The sequence below is a fragment of the Solanum tuberosum genome, unplaced genomic scaffold (genome assembly GCF_000226075.1).
Source record: "Solanum tuberosum cultivar DM 1-3 516 R44 unplaced genomic scaffold, SolTub_3.0 scf00314, whole genome shotgun sequence".
NCBI lineage: Eukaryota > Viridiplantae > Streptophyta > Magnoliopsida > Solanales > Solanaceae > Solanum > Solanum tuberosum.
The window spans coordinates 287492-311426 of NW_006239241.1; the positions used below are offsets into that span (position 1 = coordinate 287492).

General features: G+C 30.9%; 1 protein-coding gene and 2 pseudogenes across 1 annotated transcript; all 3 read right to left on the minus strand.

Annotated features, from left to right (window-relative positions):
• Positions 1-5219, minus strand: part of LOC102581481 (purine permease 3-like) — a 9697-nt pseudogene extending 4478 nt beyond the window's left edge.
• Positions 5220-8117: 2898 nt separating this feature from the next.
• Positions 8118-10531, minus strand: LOC102581145 (purine permease 3-like; annotated as a pseudogene).
• A 7348-nt stretch (positions 10532-17879) lies between these two features.
• Positions 17880-20089, minus strand: LOC102580805 (purine permease 3-like). Its single transcript, XM_006360204.2, has 2 exons — positions 19295-20089; positions 17880-18302 (listed from the first exon to the last, which is right to left on the minus strand). The coding sequence occupies exons 1-2, from the start codon at positions 20048-20050 to the stop codon at positions 17964-17966; spliced, it is 1095 nt and encodes a 364-aa protein (XP_006360266.1). The 5' UTR covers positions 20051-20089; the 3' UTR covers positions 17880-17963.
• Between the last annotated feature and the right edge of the window lie 3846 nt (positions 20090-23935).

A 23935-nucleotide genomic window follows, 5' to 3' on the forward strand; every position in this document is an offset into this window, starting at 1 on the left:
ATTCAATCGACGGTCCGTCGATTGGGTCCGTAGGTCGAGTCTGCCCGACAGGGCTTCACTAAAACGAGCATAACTTTTTACTCGGAGGTCGGAATTTAGCAAACTCGGTGGCGTTGGAAAGATAATTCAATTATATATCATACCATAGGTCATGGGACACACAATTCCTTTTGTGATAAAAGTTATGACTATCTGAAGTTGACCCATCAGAATTTTCAGCTAATGGTTGCTGACCCTCATCTACGGTTGCCATCCACGGACTGTGGATCGAACGACGGTCCGTGCTGGTCGACCGTAGTTTGTGTCAGAGGCTAGGTAAAGGGGGTCTTCATCCACGGACACAGACCACGGACCGTGGTTTGATCTACGGACCGTGGGTCTATCCGTAAGTCGAGACTTAGTAAATTTTCTGAGTTGGGTTTAGGGAGGGGTTGCAGTGGTGAACCACGGACCACCAGCATGGGCCGTAGTCTGACCTACGGTCCATGGATGGTGACCGTAAGTTGCACCTGCAACTTCTCAAAATTTGCATTTTTGGTATGTTTCGGATACGGGTTGTTACATTACTCTAGGCTTAAGGATCTATGGGATGAATATGATTCTATCATGCCTCCTTCCTCTTGCACATGTTCTAAATCTAGGGATTTCTTTGAGCACTTACAGTTTTAGAGAATGTTACAATTCCTCATGAGACTCAATGATAACTATAGCCAAGCTAGGAGCCAAATTTTATTGATGTCTCAACTGCCTACTGTTAATCAGGCATATGCCATGATTAATCAGGATGAAAGCCAGAGAATTGTTGCTAATTCGAGCAGGATATCACCTGAGAATTTAGCACCGACAGTATTATTCACAAATAGATTTGAATCAGGCACTCAGAAGCAGCAAAAGAAGCCTTACAATCCTCATGCCTTATGTGAATTTTGTAATGTGAAAGGACATCTGAAAATTAACTGTCTCAAGTTGATGAAATGTGATTTTTGTCATAAGACTGGTCATCTTAAAACTAACTGTTATAAGCTCATTGGATATCCACCTAACTACAAGGGCAGGAGAGATCATGTTGTAGCTGGTAATTCGATCTATGATGCAGGAGTTTTACAGCAGCAGTAGCACAATGTTGCAGCTGGTAATTCGATCTATGATGCAGGAATTTTACAGCAGCAGCAGCAGCACAATGTTGTAGCTGGTAATTCGATATATGATGCAGGAGTTTTACAACAGCAACATCAGTATATGGCATCTCCTTCCCATCAATATCAGTATCATCAATCTATGCCTATGTTTACTCCAGGACAACAGAATGCTGGATCAAGCTACACTTGCTGATAAACCTAGAACTGCACATATGGCAGGTATCTCACCTATTCATAAGGCTGATTCATTAACCTGGATTGTTGACACTGGGGCTTCTCATGTTCAGCTACCCTGGTGATTCTGCTAAAGTATTACACATTGGGGACTGTCATATAGGTGGAGGTGATATTCTTAGACAAGTCTTATGTGTACCTGTTTTTCAGTTCAATCTCATGTCAGTTTCTCAAGTGACAAAAGATTTGAATTGCAGTGTTACTTTTTCCCCAAAATATTGTGTTTTTCAGGACCTCTTGTCTAGGAAGGTGAGGGTGACTGGTAGAGAAGAGAATGGACTATATACATTATGCACACAGACAGGGGAGGCAAATAAGTCACCACCACAGAGATGCTTAGCAGTAACACAAGACATTGATGCAAATGTTTGGCACAAAAGATTATGTCATGTACCTATGAGTGTGGTCAGAAAAATTCCTATGTTTCATAGTTCTGGTAATACCAAACTTGTTTACATAGTTGTGAAGTTTGTCCTCTTGCAAGGCAAACTAGACTGTCATTTCCACAAAGTACTAGTCAATCTACATGTATTTTTCAATTGTTGCATATGGATGTTGGGGCCTTATAGAGTAGAAACTTTTAATGGAATGTAGATATTTTTTTACATTGTGGATGACTATTCAAGGTGGACATGGACATTTTTTATGAGATTGAAGTCTGATGTATTAACTGTTAAAACATTTCTTGTTGAAATAGAGACACAATTTAACATCAAGATTAAGAGGGTGAGATCTGATAATGGTTCTGAATTCTTTAACACCAACTGCAATGATTTTTTCCAGCTTCATGGTGTCATACATGAGAGTTCTTGTCCTTACACGCCTCAGCAAAATAGAGTGGTAGAGAGACGCCATAGACATATCCTTGAGACTGCAAGAGCAATTAAGTTCCAAGCTAACTTCCCTAATAGGTTTTGGGGTCTTTGTATTCAGTCTGCAGTTTTATATTTTGAATAGAATACCTTCCACAGTTATAAATGATGTTACTCATTTTGAGAGACTATATGGTAAGCCTCCTACATTTGCTCATTTGCGAGTCCTAGGCTGTTTGTGTTTTGCCACAAATCTAGTCAGACATGACAAGTTCAGTCATAAGGCTGTGAGAGCTGTTTTAGTTGGATATGGTGTTACTCAAAAGGGTTACAAGTTGTATGATTTGGAAAATAGAACATTCTTTATGAGCAGAGATGTTGTTTTTATGGAACCAGTTTTCCCTTTTCAAGATAGTGTTAACACTGAATAGGGTCAATTGTCCACCACCAATCACTTTGTATTTGATGAACTGGTTCCAGCTCCAAATATTGTTCTGCCTCCTACTGACACTGGTCAGTCACTTTCCAATGAGCAGGTTCCTAATACAGCACATTCCTCATATCATTCCCTCAACTCTACAACTTCAATCAGGAGATCTACTAGAGGCACTCGACCTCCTATATGGCACAAGGATTATGTTACTAAGGCTGGTTCAAATAACTGTCTCTATTCCATTGATTCAGTTTTGAATTATAATGGTCTCACCCCCAGGTATCAGAGTTTTATCTCTAAATTTTCAACTGAGGTTGAACTTACTACTTACAAAGAGGCTGCCTCAGATCCTAGATGGATAGCAGCCATGAAGTGTGAGATTAATGCATTAGTGGATAACAAGACATGGAAACTTGTAGATCTACCAAGAGGCAAGAAGGCCATAGGATGTAAATGGGTCTATAAAATCAAATACAATGCAGATGGTACAGTTGAAAGATTCAAAGCTAGATGGATACAATCAGAAGGAGGGTTTTGATTATCAAGAAACTTTTTCACTTGTAGTTAAGATGGCTACTGTTAGGACTGTTGTGTCTTTAGCAGCCACTAACCATTGGAAAATCCATCAAATAGATGTGTACAATGCTTTTTTGCAAGGTGATTTGAATGAAGAAGTATACATGCAGCTACCAGAAGGGTTTAACTGCAAGTCTGCAGGTAACCAAGTGTGCAGGTTGTTAAAATCCCTCTATGGCTTTAAACAGGCTTCAAGGCAATGGAACATTAAACTCACCACCACCTTGATTGCCTCAGGTTTTACTCAAAGTACTAGAGATTATTCTCTTCTTGTCAAGAAGAAGGATAACAGGATAGTCATAGTACTCATGTATGTAGATGATCTGCTGATAACTGGCAGTGATTGCCAAATGATTCAAGAAACCAAAGAAACATTGAAACATGTTTTTAAGGATAACAGGATAGTCATAGTACTTCCTTGGGTTGGAATTTGCCAGGAATGAGGCAGGTATTCTTATACACCAAAGGAAGTATGCTTTGGAGCTGATTGCAGACATGGGGTTAGCAGGAGCTAAACCAGTCTCTACTCCAATGGAATTGAACCTGAAACTTACAAGTACTGAGTTTGATGATATAATACCATCTGAGCATGATGATCCATTGTTAGATGACCCTGCTAGTTATCAAAGATTAAGTTGGACGACTGTTGTATCTTACCACAACTAGGCCAGATATCTCATTTGCTGTACAAAGTCTGAGCCAGTTCATGCATTCTTCTAAAAGGTCACATTTAGATGCTGCATTGAGGCTTGTGAAGTATGTGAAATCAGCTCCGGGCTTGGGAATTTTAATGTCATCATCAGGAAATAATGTGTTGAAGGTGTTTTGTGATGCAGATTGGGGTTCTTGTATTAATAGTAGAAGATCTATTACTGGTTACTTGGTTCAACATAGAGATTCACTTATATCATGGAAGTCGAAAAAACAACTTACAGTATCTAGAAGTTCAGCTGAGGCAGAATACAGGGCTATGGCCTCAACTGTTGCTGAGAAAGTTTGGTTAGTAGGTTTGTTTCAAGATCTTGGTGTTAATATTTCACTGCCTGTCTCTTTGTATTCAGACAGTACTTCAGCACTTCAGATCGCAGCTAATCCTGTTTTCCATGAACGTACGAAACATAGTAACATCGATTGTCATTTCATTAGGGAGAAAATTCAAGCTGGACTATTTGTCACCACCTATCTATTATCTACAGAACAGCCAGCTGATATCCTCACCAAAGCACTTGGGAGAACTCCACATGTGCATCTTATGTCCAAGCTAGGGATGAAAAATGTCTTCATAGTTCCTAGCTTGAAGGAGGGTGTAAAGAAATTGAATACATGCATCAGTGTACATTAGTGAAGTTAGTTACAAGCTGTTACATTATACATTGCACTGTTAGAAGTGTGAGTAGAATAGTTTGTTAGAAAAGTTAGTTATACACTGTAGCAGTCAGTTAGGTAGTAGCTATTCAAGTTGGTTACAATAGGATTGTATAGATATCCTTGTATTGCATTTGTGATTAATCAAGACACATAATTCTTTTCATTCCTCTCAATGTTGCTCTCATCCATGGATCTTGCATTGATCCAGAATTATCAAACTTAACAAGAAAACGAAACGGGAAGATATGACGCGCCAATAGTGTAGAGGTAGCTACAAATACCAAGAAGGATACCTAAAATAGCACTAAATATTGCTAATTTAGGTGTGACAAAAAATCTAATATTATTGTTATTGGTATTTTTTTGTCTTTTTTTTGACATAAGAAATTGAAATTGGTATAATCAAGATTGGGAATCCTACTGTTAGCAATAAAGATTGCAACCATTTTCTTTTTCCTACCATGTAAATAATAAATTCTAACAAGCAATACACCTAATATTTGGCCAACTGAAAGGAAGATACAATATATGAGAATAAGAAGTGTCTTAATTGACATGAAATTCTTGAGTTTCTTAGGCTTATTGTAGTTGCCCTCTTGCTCAATTTCCATGTCCATATTTTTTTGTGAATGTGTGAGAGAGATATTAATTTCTAGGTGTATGTTTATTAGTGGTACATATAAGTTAAAGTGACTTTAGATTGAGGTGTATTTGTCTTTTGAGCGAAAATGTTTTTAAAGGAAATTGTTTTCTAGTATTTGGTACGACGAGATTTTTTTTTTTTTTTTATGAAAGTCTATTTTCTGATAACTATATCAAATTCTAACTTCATACTACTCATTTTAACTAACACTTAAACATACCGACATGGGTTGTGTTGCGGTGGTGGACTGGTTCATCCTTAATCAGGTCTTAGGTAAGTGTTCTCTAGCATAAACTTCTCCAGTTTTAGACTCAAATTTGAGATTATTAATTAAGAATAGTGAAGAATAAGGTGGAATAAGATCCTTGGATTTAGCTCCTTTAGTTAAGAGTAGAATATATTCTATCCATTTCACCACCATCTTTGATAATATAGTACAACTTAAATCTACGAGGATGTCAATATTGAAAGTCCTAAAGGATTATTATTATTATTATTATTATTATTATAGAATAGAGATTCTAGTTGTTGCACAAGCCACTAACATTATTGTATAGGAAGAAAAGTAGAGTGTATATGATCTTAGCTAGTCCTAGAGTAATAAGGCAGTATAACATCATATGATTGTGTGACTTAGCATCTTTAATTTAATAAAAATTATTCAAACTATACTTACGAATTCAATATTAATATACAAAAGCATAATTGATTCTTGAAATTAATGAAAGTTAAAAGTGTTTAATGATGAATCCACTTTTTGTCAAAAGTAAAAATGAAGCCAATCATGCTTATTGATATTGTTATGATATTTTGGATTGCCCTATTTTTTAAAACTTATATTTGAATTATTTTTTTGTCAATTGTGAAAAAGTGGACAAGCACTAAGGTGCCATATGAAAAAGAAATTTACACGGGGAAATCGAATCGAAAAAATGTTATTGGTTTATTGTTATTGGATTAACGATTTTTAATGGTTTTATAAAAAAAAATTATTGGGTTATTAGTTTGGTATTTGTTTTTAATATTAGGTTATTGGGTAAACCAATAACTCATTAAGACTAGTAATTTACTACTTTTACTTGTACATAAATATTAAATATCAATTTTAATATCTTACTAGTTATTTTTTTGTCCTATAGCCTTTAATTCACACTTCACAGTGACTTTGAGTTTACAGCATCTCATTATACAAAATGTCAGAACCTAAAGTAAGAATCATATTGCTCTTAATTTCTCTTTGTGTTACACTTGTATAGCTCTTTTTAGGTTTTTCTTATTATTGTTTCTATTTTATGAGCATTTGTAAAGTTACACTGTTGTATTGTCGCGCCAAATTTAGAGAGAAATCACATATTTGTTTTATAAGTATTTTCTTGGTTAAACCGAAAACCGAACCGTTAAGAACAAAAATCGATAAATCGAAACCGATAAAAAATATCTTATGGATTTGGTTATTGGTTTAATGTATTTAAAAACTGAAAACCGATAAACCAAATCAATAATATATAAAACCGAACCGATCATTTTCAAGCATATGAAAAAAGTGATGTTTACTTGATTGCGATTATAAATAAGTTGTGTAATTCTTAAGCTTAATTGTTCCTTTAATTTGCCTCACCATGTAATCCAGATAATGGTTTTTTCTTCTACTACTTTATTTATTTATTGTGGTTGGGAAAATAGGAAAGGGGATTGAATTAAAATCAATTTGTTTATCGATAAGGTGAAACTTCAAGTACAAACCCATCAGGAGTGTAGTTTTATTGACCCCAGGATGGATGTATGTACATCAGCAATACAAAATTTATTAATTACATACATCATCTATATATTTGGTTATACATTATATTTATATATTACTCCATTTGTTTCATATTAAATGAACGCTTTCTATTTAACATGGTGATTAAGAAATCAATAATACATTGATCAATTTTACCATTTTGTCCTTTGTTCATATTAATTAGCCTCTTAAAAAATAGATCTTTAAAATTTATTTAAACTTCCAAAAGTCATATTAATTGTAGGGATAAAACAAAATTTTTTAATTAATTCTATTTTGATTTAGTAAGTGATCAAGTAATATGAGACGAATATTTTCAGTAAGATGTCCATCTAACATGGGATGAAGGGAGTATTCATACAGTATATAATTATTTATAAAATATACACTTACCAATGAGGTCCTATCGATTAGTATTATAGACATTAATACAATTAGATCCGCTCTTCATAGACAAACTTGAGATTTGCAACCCCAGGTAAAACCAGTTCAGAATCATGGGATCATTTTCAATCAGATAGGAAGGGTTATAGCACAAAATGTACTTCATAGATTCTATATATATCTATATGAAGAAGAAATCATATAACGAAAGAGAATTTCTATAGCTAGACCCATATTGCGAGTTGTTTCATGCAATAAATAAACTCCGACAAAATTATTCCAGCAGGAGATCTGAACTCATTTTTTTCTGATCATTCAAGAAAAAAGATTCATTCTCTTCATATATAAAAAATAGGAGGTAGACCAATAAAGATTTCTTTTTCGATTTGTTCATTGGCTTAAGATCAGGCCGAAAGGCGTAGTTGATGGACAACATCTGAATATTTCTATAGTATTCCTTGTTAGTCCCAAGGGACGGAGGAGACTATATTATCAAAAGATGGTTATCTGTTCAAAAACATAAGATGTCCTTTTTTTTTCAGAATAAAAAAAATATATAAAATGCCTCAAACAAATATTCGAATACCAGGCATTAACAATCGGTCGCTACACAATGCCAGAAAAAGAATGTCTACACTGTATTGCAAGATAAAAACAAAATGGAGCATGAAATACAATTTGTTTCAAAATTTCTGGCTCCGCCACACTATACATACTCAACATGCTGACATCGTTTAAAAAGTAATCGAAATAAACATGCATCAATTTACAATCGAAAATAAAAATCTTAAAAGAACTCCACAATCCAAGACGACCCAAACTCCCATACTGACAGAGTTGTAATACTAATAAATTACTTACTACATAAAATTCTGCGTACACCACTGAATACAGAAAAAGTAACATTAATGTTATTCAAACTTGGTCTGGCAGGGTAGCATGTTTATTTTTTGTAACCTTGTTGGTCATGCTATCTTTATATTCTCCATAGAAATAAGAAAGCAAAACCCCAAAGACACATAGCTAAAGCCATCCACTTATCAGAATTGAAGCTTTCAGGCAAGAAAATGACAGCAAATATTGTTGTATTGGAATAAGAAGTGCATTTTACTATCCCAAACAATAGTGCTGAGGAGCAGAAAATCATCCCCAAGACTTCCAATCATCATAGTTTGTAGAGATATTGCTGTTAATGCTAATATCATATAGTACTTTTTTTGCCCCTAATCCAAATTCTTCAGCTTCTCTAGTGATGGCCTACATATTGTTAAAAAGATTTTCTTACACTCTCAGGTTATTCAAAGAATATTTATAGCTAGACAGACATCCTTAAGATGTGAGATTTGTAATCTTGCATGCAAATAAAACAGGTTACATGCTATAACATGTAACATGATCTGATGGTGTTGCGTGCATATGATTTACATGGATGACGTATATATCTTAAACTCTTAAAGAAAAAAATACTTTCTCGATGTTAATTTAAGCGTCGTAGTTTGACTATGCATGAAATTTTAGAAAACTAAAAAGAGATCTTTTAACTTTGTGGTCTTAAATTGAAGATGCATACATATATGTAATGTATCAAAAATGCCCTTTGAATCTTTCTGATTTTAAAAAAAGTCATGTAAAATATTGGAATTAATTAAAGAATTATTGAATATAGAGAAGAAGATATTTTGTATAAACGGACTAAAAAGAAAGATAAATCGCTAACATATCCCATTTATAATTACATAAAATTTCTTTTTCACTCTTGTAAATAAAAAAGTTCTTGTCATTGACGCTGCTTGATTATCTTTTGAAAAGCAGGCTTTTTTTCTTAACCACACAAAAAAAAGAAGTTTTTTTTTAAGTGATCACTCTTATAAAGAGAAAGAAAGTTCGTGTCATTGTTAACTCGAATTCTTTCTTCCTTTTTCATTTTAGAAATCTTCATTTCTTTGGTAAGTTTCGTCATCATGGTCAATTCAAAATATATCACATAAAGTATATCACATAAAGCAGAACGAAGCAATTGTACTACTTTATATAGTGTTTTCACGACTTTTATGAATTTAAATTCTTTTAACTATTTTAAAAATTGTTATATAATGTTTCCTTTGCTAGACTATTTAATTTCTCATATAAGATAAATAACATGTTATAGTAGATTAAATTACACTTGTAATATAAAATTTATATATACTTCTAATTTACTAGTTTATATAAGTAAAATGCTAAAATAAAATGGATATCGTACGTTACTATATATGACTATCTATAATTCTTTTCTAACGGCTTAAACTTTAAAAAAGACGGTTACCTGAAAATCTTTATTGATAATCATGGCGACGATACAAAACAAAGCTGAGAACATTGATATAAGAAATTGCATTTGCATGACAAGATCAAACGTGACAACAACTCCAGCTTTAACATGACTATACTCCACTCCTGCATTTACAAATCCATGAAGAGCCGCACCAACAAGTGTCATCACAAACCCTAATGTGTATTGTCGATTCGATTCACCTATCGGACGATCTCTATTCATGTGTAACCCTAATATAATCGACCCTAACATCATCAACACCACCGCGTTCACGGAATAATCTGTGAACTTATGTTTCACCATGAAATACGCGAAAATCGCGGTGAATGCTAGGGACGTTGAACCAAGGAGAGAAGAAATCGAAATGGGGAGATAAGACATGCCAAAGTTGTAGAGGTAGCTACAAATACCAAGAAGTATGCCTAAAATAGCACTAAATATTGCTAATTTAGGTGTGACAAAAACTCTAATATTGATATTAGTAGTAGTAAATTTTTTTCTTTTTTTTATATAAGAAATTGAAATTGGTAAAATCAAGATTGGGAACCCTGCTGTTAGCAAAAAAGATTGCAACCATTTTCTTTTTCCACCATGTAAGAAGTAAATTCTAACAAGTAATGCACCTGATATTTGGCCAATTGAAAAGAAGATAGAATATATGAGGATAAGAAGTGACTTAATTGACATGAAATTCTTGAGTTTCTTAGGCTTATCATAGTTGCCCTCTTGCTCTATTTCCATGTCCATATTTTTTTGTGATGTGTTTGAGAGGTATTTGTGGGGGGTATGTATTTAATTATAGTAGTAGCACTAGGTAGAGCTAGTTGCAAGAAATGTGACTCTCATTTGATGAAGTTATTGAATGTGATACATATAAGCCATTAAGCCAAAGAGGAAAGCTACTAGCTACTCCATCAGTTTAAAAAAAAAATGACTTACTTTTTTTATTCTGTTTAAAAAAGAATGACTTACTTTCATTTTTTTAGCAACATTTTAACTTATATTTTTCATGTGACATATTTAAGATTACAAGATTAAAGGGCTTTGACATAACTTTAATTTAGGACCACAAGATTGGAATTTTTTCTTTATTTTCTTAAATTTCATGCCAAGTCAAAATAGATCTTTTTTTTTAAAAATGGTGGGAGTATTAATTTGACTTTATATAGGGTGTATTTGACTTTTTGAGGGAAATTTCTTTGAACAAAATGTTTTAATCAAGGAAGTTAGGCCTAGCCAAAACCTCGTTAAATCCTTGTATTATTTTTCTTCTCTCTATTTTCTTTATTTGTAATTGTATCCTAGTTAACCCACAATATTCCCACAACAAACTTAATATATATTATTACTCACTTTAACTAACAGACATATACTTATCAAATTTCATAAGTAATTATTTCTCATCAAAAGTACATTATTATTATTATTAATAATAATAATAATAATAATAATAATAACAAGAATAATAATAATAATAATAATAATATAATTCTTTATGCGATAAGTATATGCACAAGTTTTTTTCTTTTTTATATTTTGTTGCGCCCAGTTAATTTTGATTATCACCGGATAAAAGATCTATTAAACTAGGGGAAAACGCTTACTATTAAGAACATAAATAAAAATGCTTGTATTCATATTAAATTTTGCTAACTCGAACTTGACTATTAAGTAAAAGTGATGACATTTTATCCATCTATAAGTTAAATCTACGAGGATGTCAATAAGATTTGGAAGTCCAAAGATGATGATTATTTTAGATTAGAGGGACTAATTATTGCACAAGCCACTTGTAGACATTAAAAATTTATGGGACTCTACAAGATGTTCAATTCGAGTTGAGATTCTACAAGGTGTGTTCAATTTCAATTAGGATTCTTGGAGGCTACTCAACCTTAAACCCTACCTCATGTCTATATAAAGGGCACTATATTCCCTTTAAGAGGCATCATGAATATTCTACAAATTCATGAAATATTCATAAGGAGATTAAATTCAAATCATCCTAGTTCGAAAAATATGTCACTAACAACTCTCGAATCATGGATAAATATCTTATGAGAGAAGAATAAGGGAGGAACAAAATTGTACTTACATATCTTAATCAATAAATTATGTTTCTTCATATTTTATTTGTGATTGTAATTTATTTTCTTTCGCTTTAAAATTTGTTGCAAATACCATTAACATTGTAAAGGAAGAAAAGTAGAGTATCCTAGTAATAAGGCAATTTAACATCATATGATCATGTGACTTTGCCTCTTTAATACTTTCTCCATTCCAATTTAGCTATCATTATTTTAGATTTCACGTACCTTATTTAGTGTTATCTTAAAGTCAAGTTTTCAATCAATGAACATGAATATATTTATTTTGATTAATTAATTTGACCAATATACATGAATTATTTACTTAGTTTTTCCTATATTGGTGAAATGCATATTTTCAAGGCTAATAACTCTCAAGGATAAAATAGAAAGAATAGTTTCATTTATGCATTGTCTTAATTAAATAACAAATATTAAGAAACACCTATTTTTATTAAGGACGACATGTAAATAGAAATAAAGGGAGTAAAAGTATTTCAAACTATACTTATGAATTCAAAATTGATATGCAAAAGCATTGTTAATTAATTGATTCTTGAATTTAATGAAAGCTAAAAGCGCTTAAAGTTATATCTACTTTATGTCAAAATTAAAAATGAAGCCAATAATGCATATAATTGTTATTATTATGACTTATGATATTTAATTGGATTACCCTATTTTCTTCCTTTTTAAAACTATATTTGGAAGTATTGTTTTTTTTGTCAATCATGAAAAAGTGGACAAGCACTAAGGTGCCGTATAAAAAGAAAATTCACACTAGCTAGTATGGATCATTTTCAAGCATATGAAAAAAGCGATGTTTACTTGATTCTGATTATAATAAATGATGTAATTCTGATTATAAATAACTAAATAAGTGGTGAAAAAAGTCATATATACTAAGTTATACATTATTTATACAATATCGATATATTACCTAACTATTTATACAACATCAATACAATATATATATATATATATCATTGAAATATTTTTGTCACTGCACAATTACAAAATAGGTTAAATTATAATTCATTCAGTAATCTAATTCAATTCGTTCTAACCCATTCAAATTTGACCCAATTTATTTATTTGTCACCCTACTTTTATAGTTGATAGATTTAAACTCTAAAGTATGCATATGGTGCAGAGAGAGAAAGGGTAGGTTTTATTTGTCCATTTTAATATTGAATTTTCATTTTTATGTGAATTAGGCATAAATTCATGTCATTATCTCTGGTGGAAAAAGGATCACTCAACTCAATTATTAATTACTATACTGACAAAAGAAATATATTGTGGTAATAGATTATTTTTTTAACGACAATATTTATTACCATATAAATATTTAGTAATTGAGTTAATATCTTTATATTTAGAATCACTAAAACTTTTAGCGGCATATATATAGTGTTGATTATATAAATACTCATAGTTATTATTGCCACTAAATATAATATAATGATAATTATTAGTAAATTCTTGTTTTGTTTCTTATGATATTTAGATAAGCATATATATTTAATCTTCATTTAACAAATGTGTTGATTTTTTATATGTATGAAATGTATTGTATTTATTTTGAAACTATATTACCTTCAAATATTGCCTAATATTTTACAGGTGATAAAAAAAACTTTTACTTTTTAAAATGGCCGCATGTCTAAGTAATGTATTGATACGGTATATTTAGCCTATAGGTAGGGGTGACAAATGAAACCCAACCTGCTCGTTCCGTTAAGTTTGGGTGGGTTATTAACTCATCCGTTCATTAGCTCAATTCATTAAAAATTGAGTTGATATGTAAACCAAATTGACTCATGAGAAATCTAGTCAAAATATTTTTAATTTTTTTTTTCAATTCGATATGTCATTTATAACTGTAATAAAAGAAAACAATAATTTTACTATGTACTAAAATAGTTTTAAAAACAAATAAAATAATTAAGTTTGGTAAAAATTAAATTGGATTGGGTTTGACCCGTTATATAAGCTACTACCTAACTCGTTTTGACCCAACCCATTTGATAGGTTATGGAGTATTATGGTTTTGTAATGACGGTTTGTTATAATTTGAACACATATTCAATGTCACTAACAAGTGCTCGATATGACGAAAGTTATCCTATTGAAAAATATTATTCATGAAAAAAATATTTTTCGTGAAGAGACTATCTTTGTGTGTTTTGTTGGCCTATTGATAACAAAGTTAGTTTATATAAGTGAAACTCATAAAATTTTGAACGGATTATGTTGAAACTAAGTGTGTTAAAAGGTAAATTTTGAGTACAACCTAAAGCAATTATAATTTAAAAACATTGAAGAAAAATAGTTTGTTGGTTTAAAATTGTGTTCATCCACCCCTCTTAACTATTTGGGCTTATCCACCATTTATATGGGCCGTGGCCCATTAGAATCCTGATTTTGGGCCTCTATGATTGTAAACTTCATGTTATAATGCTCTTAGTTTCTGGGCTTTACGCATTTTGGATAATTTTAACAAATAGCCACTTTTACGGTTGTTGATTGTAAACCAACCATCATTTGAAAACTAATTAAATTTAGGATAAGTAAATAATATATAGACGATAATACAACTCATCATGAGCAAGTGATTTAATAAAGTAAAAACATATGTTAATTTAGTCATGATTAAATAAAAAAAATTATATTCAAACGTACATAACATGCATAATTGACGCTGGTGCGCACTTAGCAATCTTAGCTTGGTGACAACTTCTTCATACATATTTGGAATATTCAAACAAAAAGTTTTGTTTTTAATTTGATTTCTAACTTTTGTTGGTGAAAAGAAAACGAGATTATTCAAAATTGAAACAAGCCAAGTCATGTTTGAAATTATTAGGTATGAAGTACATAAACCCCAACAATGGTGTTAATTACATTCTATCACAAAAATTTCTCAAATTACAATAATCTCGAAATTTTCAAAACTTGCGGATACATTACTCATCAGTTCGATATATAGCAAACGATATATAAGTTATGTATCAGATACATAACTATAAATCAAATTCATACTGATTTAGATTTAAAATGATTGAAGTTATGTATCGACAATAATATTTGTGTGAAATATATTGTACAAAAACAAAGTTGTAATGTATATAGAGGCAGAGTATTGTATCCGAATATTAAAAGAGAGAAGGAAAAATAGAAGTTTTATAATTAATTCAAATGGTAGAAATTTTCAAAAATTATGGTATCTAAAATCATGTAATTACGTAATTTTTTCCAATTATTAAAGCACATGAAAGACAATAACAATCTGTATATCGACATAACATTACGTTCTTATCTTTCTCTCTTTATTTTGTTCTTTTTAGAGAAAACAAAGTTTATAAGATAAGGCTGACAAAATGGGTTTAAAAAGGTAAATAAGCATTCAATCTGATAAGTTAAATACGTGTTAGATAAATATTAATTATAATAGAACAAACATTAAAATATAGATTGTAACGACCCTCTTAGTCGTTTTATAATTTTAACCATTATTTTTAGGGAAAAGGGTCAAAAATACCCCTCAACTTTGGATGGGTCGGGCATTGGGTTTAAAATGGGGAATGGGTCTTTTTTTAAAATTTGGGTTAAACTGAGTCAATTTGGGGTTTTCCATCCAATTGAGGGGTAAATTTGGTGAAATTAGTAACGGGAGGGGTAAAAATAACTTCATTTTAACGGCGAGGGCGTAGTCAAACAATAAACCAAAGTTGAGGGGTATTTTTGACCCTTTGCCCTCAATTGGATGAAAAATCCAAATCAACTAAAATTACCCAATTTCAAGTAAATGACCCGATTTTCTCTTTTAATCCAAACCGACCCATTTATATCAAATTAGAACCCTAAACCCATCTCTCTAATCTTCTCCATCTCCTTCTTCCATTGAAACACATACTACTAAAATTGACAACAAATATTTTGTAGTTAAACTAATGCATATTTGTCCTTCCTACTAAAATTGCACCACTATTCGGAGCTTGGAGCTCGTTCAATCATCGGATTTTGCTTTCCTGCGGGCAGATCTGAAACTATGATATTGCTTGCTTGTTGAGCCTAGCCAGATATGAAGTTGTGGCTGTTGTTTTCGAGCCTTGATTCTCGCCTGATTGTGTTGTTGGTTTGATCTGTTACGATTTTGGCGTGGAGAGAGTGGTGTTTGAGAGCTGTTTCAGGTCGGTTTCACGGCTGTTTGAATGATTCCGACGGTGGGTAATTTGCTTAATGTTGTTCCAGCTTGAAACTGGCCGGAAATGGAGAAGAAAGATCTTGTTGTCGTCAATGGAAAGTAGAGGAAAATGGGTTTGTTGTTAATGTTTTTTGCTTGATGTCGTTTCTGGTTCTTGGGGGTTTTTAGTGGTGGTTTCAGGTGGTCGTTTGGAGGTTGTTTTGGTGGTGTTTCGCCGGAAAACGGAGAAAATGAATGGCGATTGCCGGAGCTTGATTTGGGGGTTTAATTTGGTATAAATGGGTCGGGTTTGGATTAAAAAGAGAAAAAATTGGGTTATTTAATTGAAATTGGGTAATTTTAATTGATTTGGGTTTTCCATCCAATTGAGGGGTAAATTTGGTGAAATTAGTAACGGGAGGGGTAAAAATAACTTCATTTTAACGGCGAGGGCGTAGTCAAACAATAAACCAAAGTTGAGGGGTATTTTTGACCCCTTTCCCTTATTTTTATATTAACCCTTTTTGGTAGCTTTTATAAATAATTTATGGCTTATAAGAATAAGAGACACGATTTTCAGATTTAATAAAGGATTATTTTGTTGCTAATAATAATAGAAAAAGAAAATAATAGAAATATATAAATGAATAAAAGAAATTAGGGCCAAAAGCCCTAACTGTTGAAACTTGAATATAGTCTTTATCAGAATCTTAGTTTTTGCTAAGCAATTACTGGAACAATGGATCGAGCTTAAGCTCTCCTTAGCTTGACAATTTTATTCATCAATATAGAGGTCTCACCACCATATGGTGATAAATATTTTTTAAAAAAACCAGGATGGATGTATATATACATCAGCAATACATAATTTATTAATTATACATCATATATATTTGGTTATACATTATATTTATATAATATTCCATTTGTTTTATATTAGATGAACGATTTCTATTTAACATGGTGATTAAGAAATCAATAATAGATTGATCAATTTTACTATTTTGTCCTTTGTTCATATTAATTAGACTCTTAAAAAATTAGATCTTTAAAATTTGTTTAAACTTCCAAAAGTCATATTAATTATAGGGGTAAAACGAGAAAATTTTATTAATTTTATTTTTATTTAGTAAGTGATCAAGTAATATGAGACAAATATTTTCAGTAAGATGACCATCATCTAACATGGGACAGAGGGATTATTGATATAGTATATAATTATTTATAAAATATACACTTATCAATGAGGTCTTATCAATTAGTATATATTACACAGAAGAAATCATTTATAGACACTAATACAATTAGATCCTCTCTTCATAGACAAACTTGGGATTTATAACCCCATATAAGATCGGTTCAGGATTATGGGATCCTTTTCTATCAGATAGGAGGGGCTATAGCACAAAATATACTTCATAGATTCTATATATATATCTATACAAAGAAGAAATCATGTAACGAATAAAGAGCATGAAATACAATTTGTTGCTTGAACTAAAGCAATACATAAAACATTTGATGACCAAGTTAGAAATAAAAATGAAACTAGCTAGTACTATGTTTTAGTATAGTATCTAATACTGTAGCTCCGCCTTCGATAATATATATATACATGTACATAACATATATTCACATACCGGGCAGAGGCAAAGGGGTCGAAGTTGAAAAATTGTACTATGCATTTAAATAGGGTAAAGATGATTTATTTGTTATCTTTTTGCAAATAATATATAAGTTGTTAAATTTTCTTGGCATAAATTTTTTTTAAAAAATTCCTGGCTCCGCTACTATAAATACTCAACATACTGACATCGCTTAAAAAGTAATCAAAATAAACATGCATCAATTTACAATCGAAAAATAAACGTCTTATAAGAACTCCACGATCCAAGACGACCCAAATTCTCATACTGCCAGAGTTGTAATACTAATATATTACATACATTAAATTATGCGTACATCACTGAATACATACAGAAAAAGTAACATTAATGTTATTCAAACTTGGTCTGGCAGGGTAGCATGTTTATTTTTTGTAACCTTGTTGGTCATGCTATCTTTATATTCTCCATAGAAATAAGAAGCAAAACCCCAAAGACACATAGCTAAAGCCATCCACTTGTCAGAATTGAAGCTTTCAGGCAAGAAAATGACAGCAAATATTTGTTGTATTGGAATTAGAAGTGCATTTACTATCCCAAACAATAGTGCTGAGGAGCAGAAAATCATCCCAAGACTTCCAATCATCATAGTTTGTAGAGATATTGCTGTTAATGCTAATATCATATAGTACTTTTTTTGCCCTAATCCAAATTCTTCAGCTTCTCTAGTGATGGCCTACATATTGTTAAAAAGATTTTCTTACACTGTCAGGTTATTCAAAGAATATTTATAGATCGGCAGACATCCTTAAGATATGAGATTTGTAATCTTGCATGCAAATAAAATAGCAGGTTACCTGCTATAACATGTGAAGAGAATCTGATGTGTTGTGTGCATATGATTTATATGGACGACGTATATATCTTAAACTCTTAAAGAAAAAGTACTTTCTCGATGCTAATTTAAGTGTCGTAGTTTGACTATGCATGAAGTTTTAGAAAATGAAAAAGAGATCTTTTAATTTTGTAGTCTTAAATTAAAGATGCAGGCATATATGTAATGTATCAAAAATGCCCTTTAAATCTTATGATTTTTAAAAAATCATGTAAAATATTAGATATTAAAGAATTATTAAATATAGAGAAGAAGATATTTTGTATAAACGGACTAAAAAGAAAGATAAATCGCTCACGCTTGAACATATCCCCTTTATAATAACATAAAATTTCATTTTCACTCTTGTAAATAAAAAAGTTCTTGTCATTGACGCTGCTTGATTATCTTTTGAAAAGGAGGCTTTTTTTCACTCTTATAAAGAGAAAGAAAGTTCATGTCATTGTTAACTCGAATTCTTTCTTCTTTTTTCCTTTTAGAAATCTTCATTTCTTTGGTAAGTTTTGTCATCATGGTCAATTCAAACTATATCGCATAAAACAGAACAAATCAATTATATTATTTTTTTCACGATTTTTATGAATTTAAATTCTTTTATCTATTTTTAAAATTGTAATATAATGTTTCCTTTGCTAGACTATTTAATTTCTCATATAAGATAAATAACATGTTATAGTAGATTAAATTACACCAGTAATATAAAATTTATATATACTTCTTATTTACTAGTTTATATAAGTAAAAAGCTAAAATAAAATGGATATCGTACGTACGTTACTATGACTATCTATAATTCTTTTTTAACTGCTTAAACTTTTGAATGAGACGATTACCTGAAAATCTCTGTTGATAATTATGGCAACGATACAAAACAAAGATGAGAACATGGATATAAGAAACTGTATTTGCATGACAAGATCAAAGGTGACAACAACTCCAGCTTTAACATGACTATACTCAACTCCTGCATTTAAAAATCCATGAAGAGCAGCACCAATAATTGTCATCACAAACCCTAACGTGTATTGCCGATTCGATTCACCTATCGGACGATCTCCATTCATGTGCAACCCTAATATAATCGAACCTAGCATCATCAAGACCACCGCGTTCACCGAATAATGTGTGAACTTATGTTTTACCATGAAATACGCGAAAATCGCGGTAAATGCAAGGGACGTTGAAGAGAGGAGAGAGGAAATCGAAACGGGAAGATATGACATGCCAATAGTGTAGAGGTAGCTACAAATACCAAAAAGGATACCTAAAATAGCACTAAATATTGCTAATTTAGGTGTGACAAAAAGTCTAATATTATTATTGTTGATAGTAATTTTTTTCATTTTTTTCATATAAGAAATTGAAATTGGTAAAATCAAGATTGGGAATCCTGCTGTTAGCAATAAAGATTGCAACCATTTTCTTTTTCCACCATGTAAATAATAAATTCTAACAAGCAATACACCTGATATTTGGCCAACTAAAAGGAAGATACAATATATGAGAATAAGAAGTGTTTTAATTGACATGAAATTCTTGAGTTTCTTAGGCTTATTGTAGTTGCCCTCTTGCTCAATTTCCATGTCCATATTTTTTGTGAATGTGTTTGAGAGATATTAATTTGTGGGGGTATATTTATTAGTGGTACATATAAGCCAAAGAGGAAATTAAAGTGACTTTAGATTGAGGTGTATTTGTCTTTTGAGGGAAAATGTTTTTTAAGGAAATTGTTTTCTAGTATTTGGTACGACGAGAATCATTTATTTTTTTATGAAAGTATTTTCTAATAACTATTTCAAATTTTAACTTCATATTATTACTTATTTTAATTAACACTTAAACATACCAACAAGGGTTGTGTTGCAGTGGTGAGACTGTTCCATCCTTAATCAGAGGTCTAAGGTAAGTGCTCTCTAGCATAAACTTTTCCATTTTTAGACTCAAATTTGAGATTATTAATTAAGAATAGTGAAGAATAAGGTGGAATAAGATCCTTCGATTTTGCTCCTTTAGTTAAGAGTAGACTATATTCTATCCATTTCACCGCCATCGTTGATAATATAGTATATGTATAAATTAAATCCACGAGGATGTCAATATTGGAAGTCCAAAAAAGGATTATTATTATTATTATTATTATTGTAGAATAGAGATTCTAGTTGTTGCACAAGCTACTAACATTATTGTGTAGGAAGAAAAGTAGAGTATCCTAGTAATAAGGCAATGTAACATCATATGATTGTTTGGCTTAATTAGCATTTTTAATAAAAATTATTCAAACTATACTTACGAATTTAATATTGATATACAAAAGCATAATTGATTCTTGAAATTAATGAAAGGTAGAAGTGTTTAATGATGAATCTACTTTTTGTCAAAAGCAAAAATGAAGTCAATAATGCTTATTGCTATTGTTATGATATTTTGGATTGCCCTATTTTTTAAAACTTATATTTGGATTTTTTTTTTTGTCATTTGTGAAAAAGTGGACAAGCACTAAGGTGCCATATGAAAAAGAAATTTACGCTATTGGTGGAAAATTGAATCGATTGATAAATCGAATTGAAAATGTATTATTGGATTAACGAGTTTTTAATGGTTTTATAGAAGAAAAAACTTGGATTATCGATTTGGTATTGATTTTTAATATTGGATTATTGGGTAAACCAATAACCCATTAAGACTAGTAATTTACTACTTTTACTTGTACATAAATATTAAATATCAATTCAATATCTTACTAGTTATTTCTTTGTCCTTTAGCCTTCAATTCACACGTCACAGTGACTTTAGGTTCACAACTTCACATTTTACAAAATGTCAAAACCTAATTAAAGTAAGAACCAAACATTCCTCTTAATTACTCTTTGTGTTACACTTGTATAGTTCTTTTCATGTTTTTATTATTGTTTCTATTTTATGAGCATTTGTAAAGTTACATTATTGTGTTGTCGCGTCAAATTTATTAAAGAAGTCATATATTTGTTTTATAAGTATTTTCTTATTGGTTAAATCGAAAATCGAACTGTTAAGGATCAAAATCGATAAGAAATATCGGTTTAGTTATTGGTTAATTTAACGTATTTAAAAATTGAAAACCAATAAACCGAACCAATAATATATAAAATCGAACCGATCAATACACACCCCTACTATTATGGATCAATTTCAAGCATATGAAAAAAGTGATGTTTACTTGATTGCGATTCTAAATAAGTTGTGTAATTCTTAAGCTTAATTTTTCCTTTAATTTGCCTCACCATGTAATCCAGATAATGATTTTTTCTTCTACTACTTTACTTATTTATTGTGGTTGGGAAAATAGGAAAGGGCATTGAATTACAAGATGGAAAATTATTTTTTTACCGATAAGGTGAAACTTCAAGTACCAACTCATCAGGAGTGTAGTTACATTGACCCAGGATGATTTTTGCATAGGCTCACCTACCATCGATAGCCATCGGATCTTACAAACTTGATCTCATACAAGTGGAGTCTCTAAGGTATAAGCAGAGGAAGAATTATTTTGTATAGAACTGATCCAGTTAAAATGTTATAGCTAATTTTGTCTACTATGCTGGACTTGTAAATTTGTCCCAAATTAGTATAGTTTTTATCAGAATCTTAGTTTTTGCTAAGCAACTACTGGAACAATGGGTCGAGCTTAAGCTCTCCTTAGCTTGGCAATTTTATTCATCAATATAGAGGTCTCACCACCATATAGTGATAAATATTTTTTTTTAAAACCAGGATGGATGTATATATACATCAGCAATACATAATTTATTAATCATACATCATATATATTTGGTTATACATTATATTTATATAATATTCCATTTGTTTTATATTAGATGAACGATTTCTATTTAACATGGTGATTAAGAAATCAATAATAGATTGATCAATTTTACTATTTTGTCCTTTGTTCATATTAATTAGACTCTTAAAAAATTAAATCTTTAAAATTTGTTTAAACTTCCAAAAGTCATATTAATTGTAAGGGTAAAACGAGAAAATTTAATTAATTCTATTTTGATTTAGTAAGTGATCAAGTAATACGAGACAAATATTTTCAGTAAGATGTACATCTAACATGAGACGGAGGGATTGATATAATATATAATTATTTATAAAATATACACTTATCAATTAATATTACACAAAAGAAATTAATTATAGACACTAATATAATTAAATCTGCTCTTCATAGACAAACTTGGAATTTGCAACCCCAGGTAAGATCAGTTCAGGATCATGGGATCCTTTTCTATCAAATAGGAAGGATTATAGCACAAAATCTACTTCATAGATTCTATATATATTTATATGAAGAAGAAATCATGTAACGAAAGAGCATTAAATACAATTTGTTGCTTGAACTAAAGCAATACATAAAACATTTGATGACCAAGTTAGAAATAAACATGAAACTAGCTAGTATAGTATCTAATACTGTAGCTCCGCCTTCGATAATATATATACACTCATAACATATATTTACATATTGGGCATAGGGGTCGAAGCTTCTTTGTTGAAAAATTGTACTATATATGCAGGTAAATAGGGTAAAAATTAGGATAAACTACCTTATTAGACATACATCACTACTATATATACTAATATTATCTTTACTTTCAAACAATTACATATATTACCACTTTTAATATTTTATACCATATATTAATATATTATTTGAAGATACAATTAGATTATTAGATACCCACATATCTTAAAATTAGGATTGATTAATTATCTGCTTAATTAACTCTTTCACTCCAAATCAACCACTATCTCTTAATTCTCCCCTCCCATATTTATCATTCAATTATGTCTCCTCCTTTATGATTCAAGAATTTCATTGTACAATTTCATTCCAACAAAGCTAATCTACTCTCTTCTTCTCAAGATATCATCACCATGGCCGACAAATTCTCCTGAACTCAAATATTATTTTGTATTGTTCATTTATAACTAGATCAAATCAAAGTAACTGCTACAGAGAAAACTTTAATTCAGAGTGTGTCTTGATTGTTTGTCTCCGGAAGAAATGGATCTTAGTTTTGATTATGTTATACCACAACGCAAAAGGATCAAAGGGAGTATTGTAGAGAGTTTTTGTTTGTTGGTGTTCTTCTAAGGCTTTCTTTGGTTACCGTGACATGGATTTGGTAGTACCAATATTACTTTGATATAGCCCTTGAAACATGTGTATCCAATAAGTAGTAATCTTAATTAAGATCTGAGTTGTATTTTTAGTAATGGGGTGTCTGACCATGTATATGTATCCACCATTAAATTTTGGATACATGATTTTTAACAACACGATGATATTAATGATACGACAGATACTCTACAGTCGTGATTTGTTCCTAAATTCATGTGTTTCAGCTACATTTCATATTTAGATACACATAATTAAATGTATATGCTTATTATGTATTCGAGATACATGTTTTTGGATATAACATATG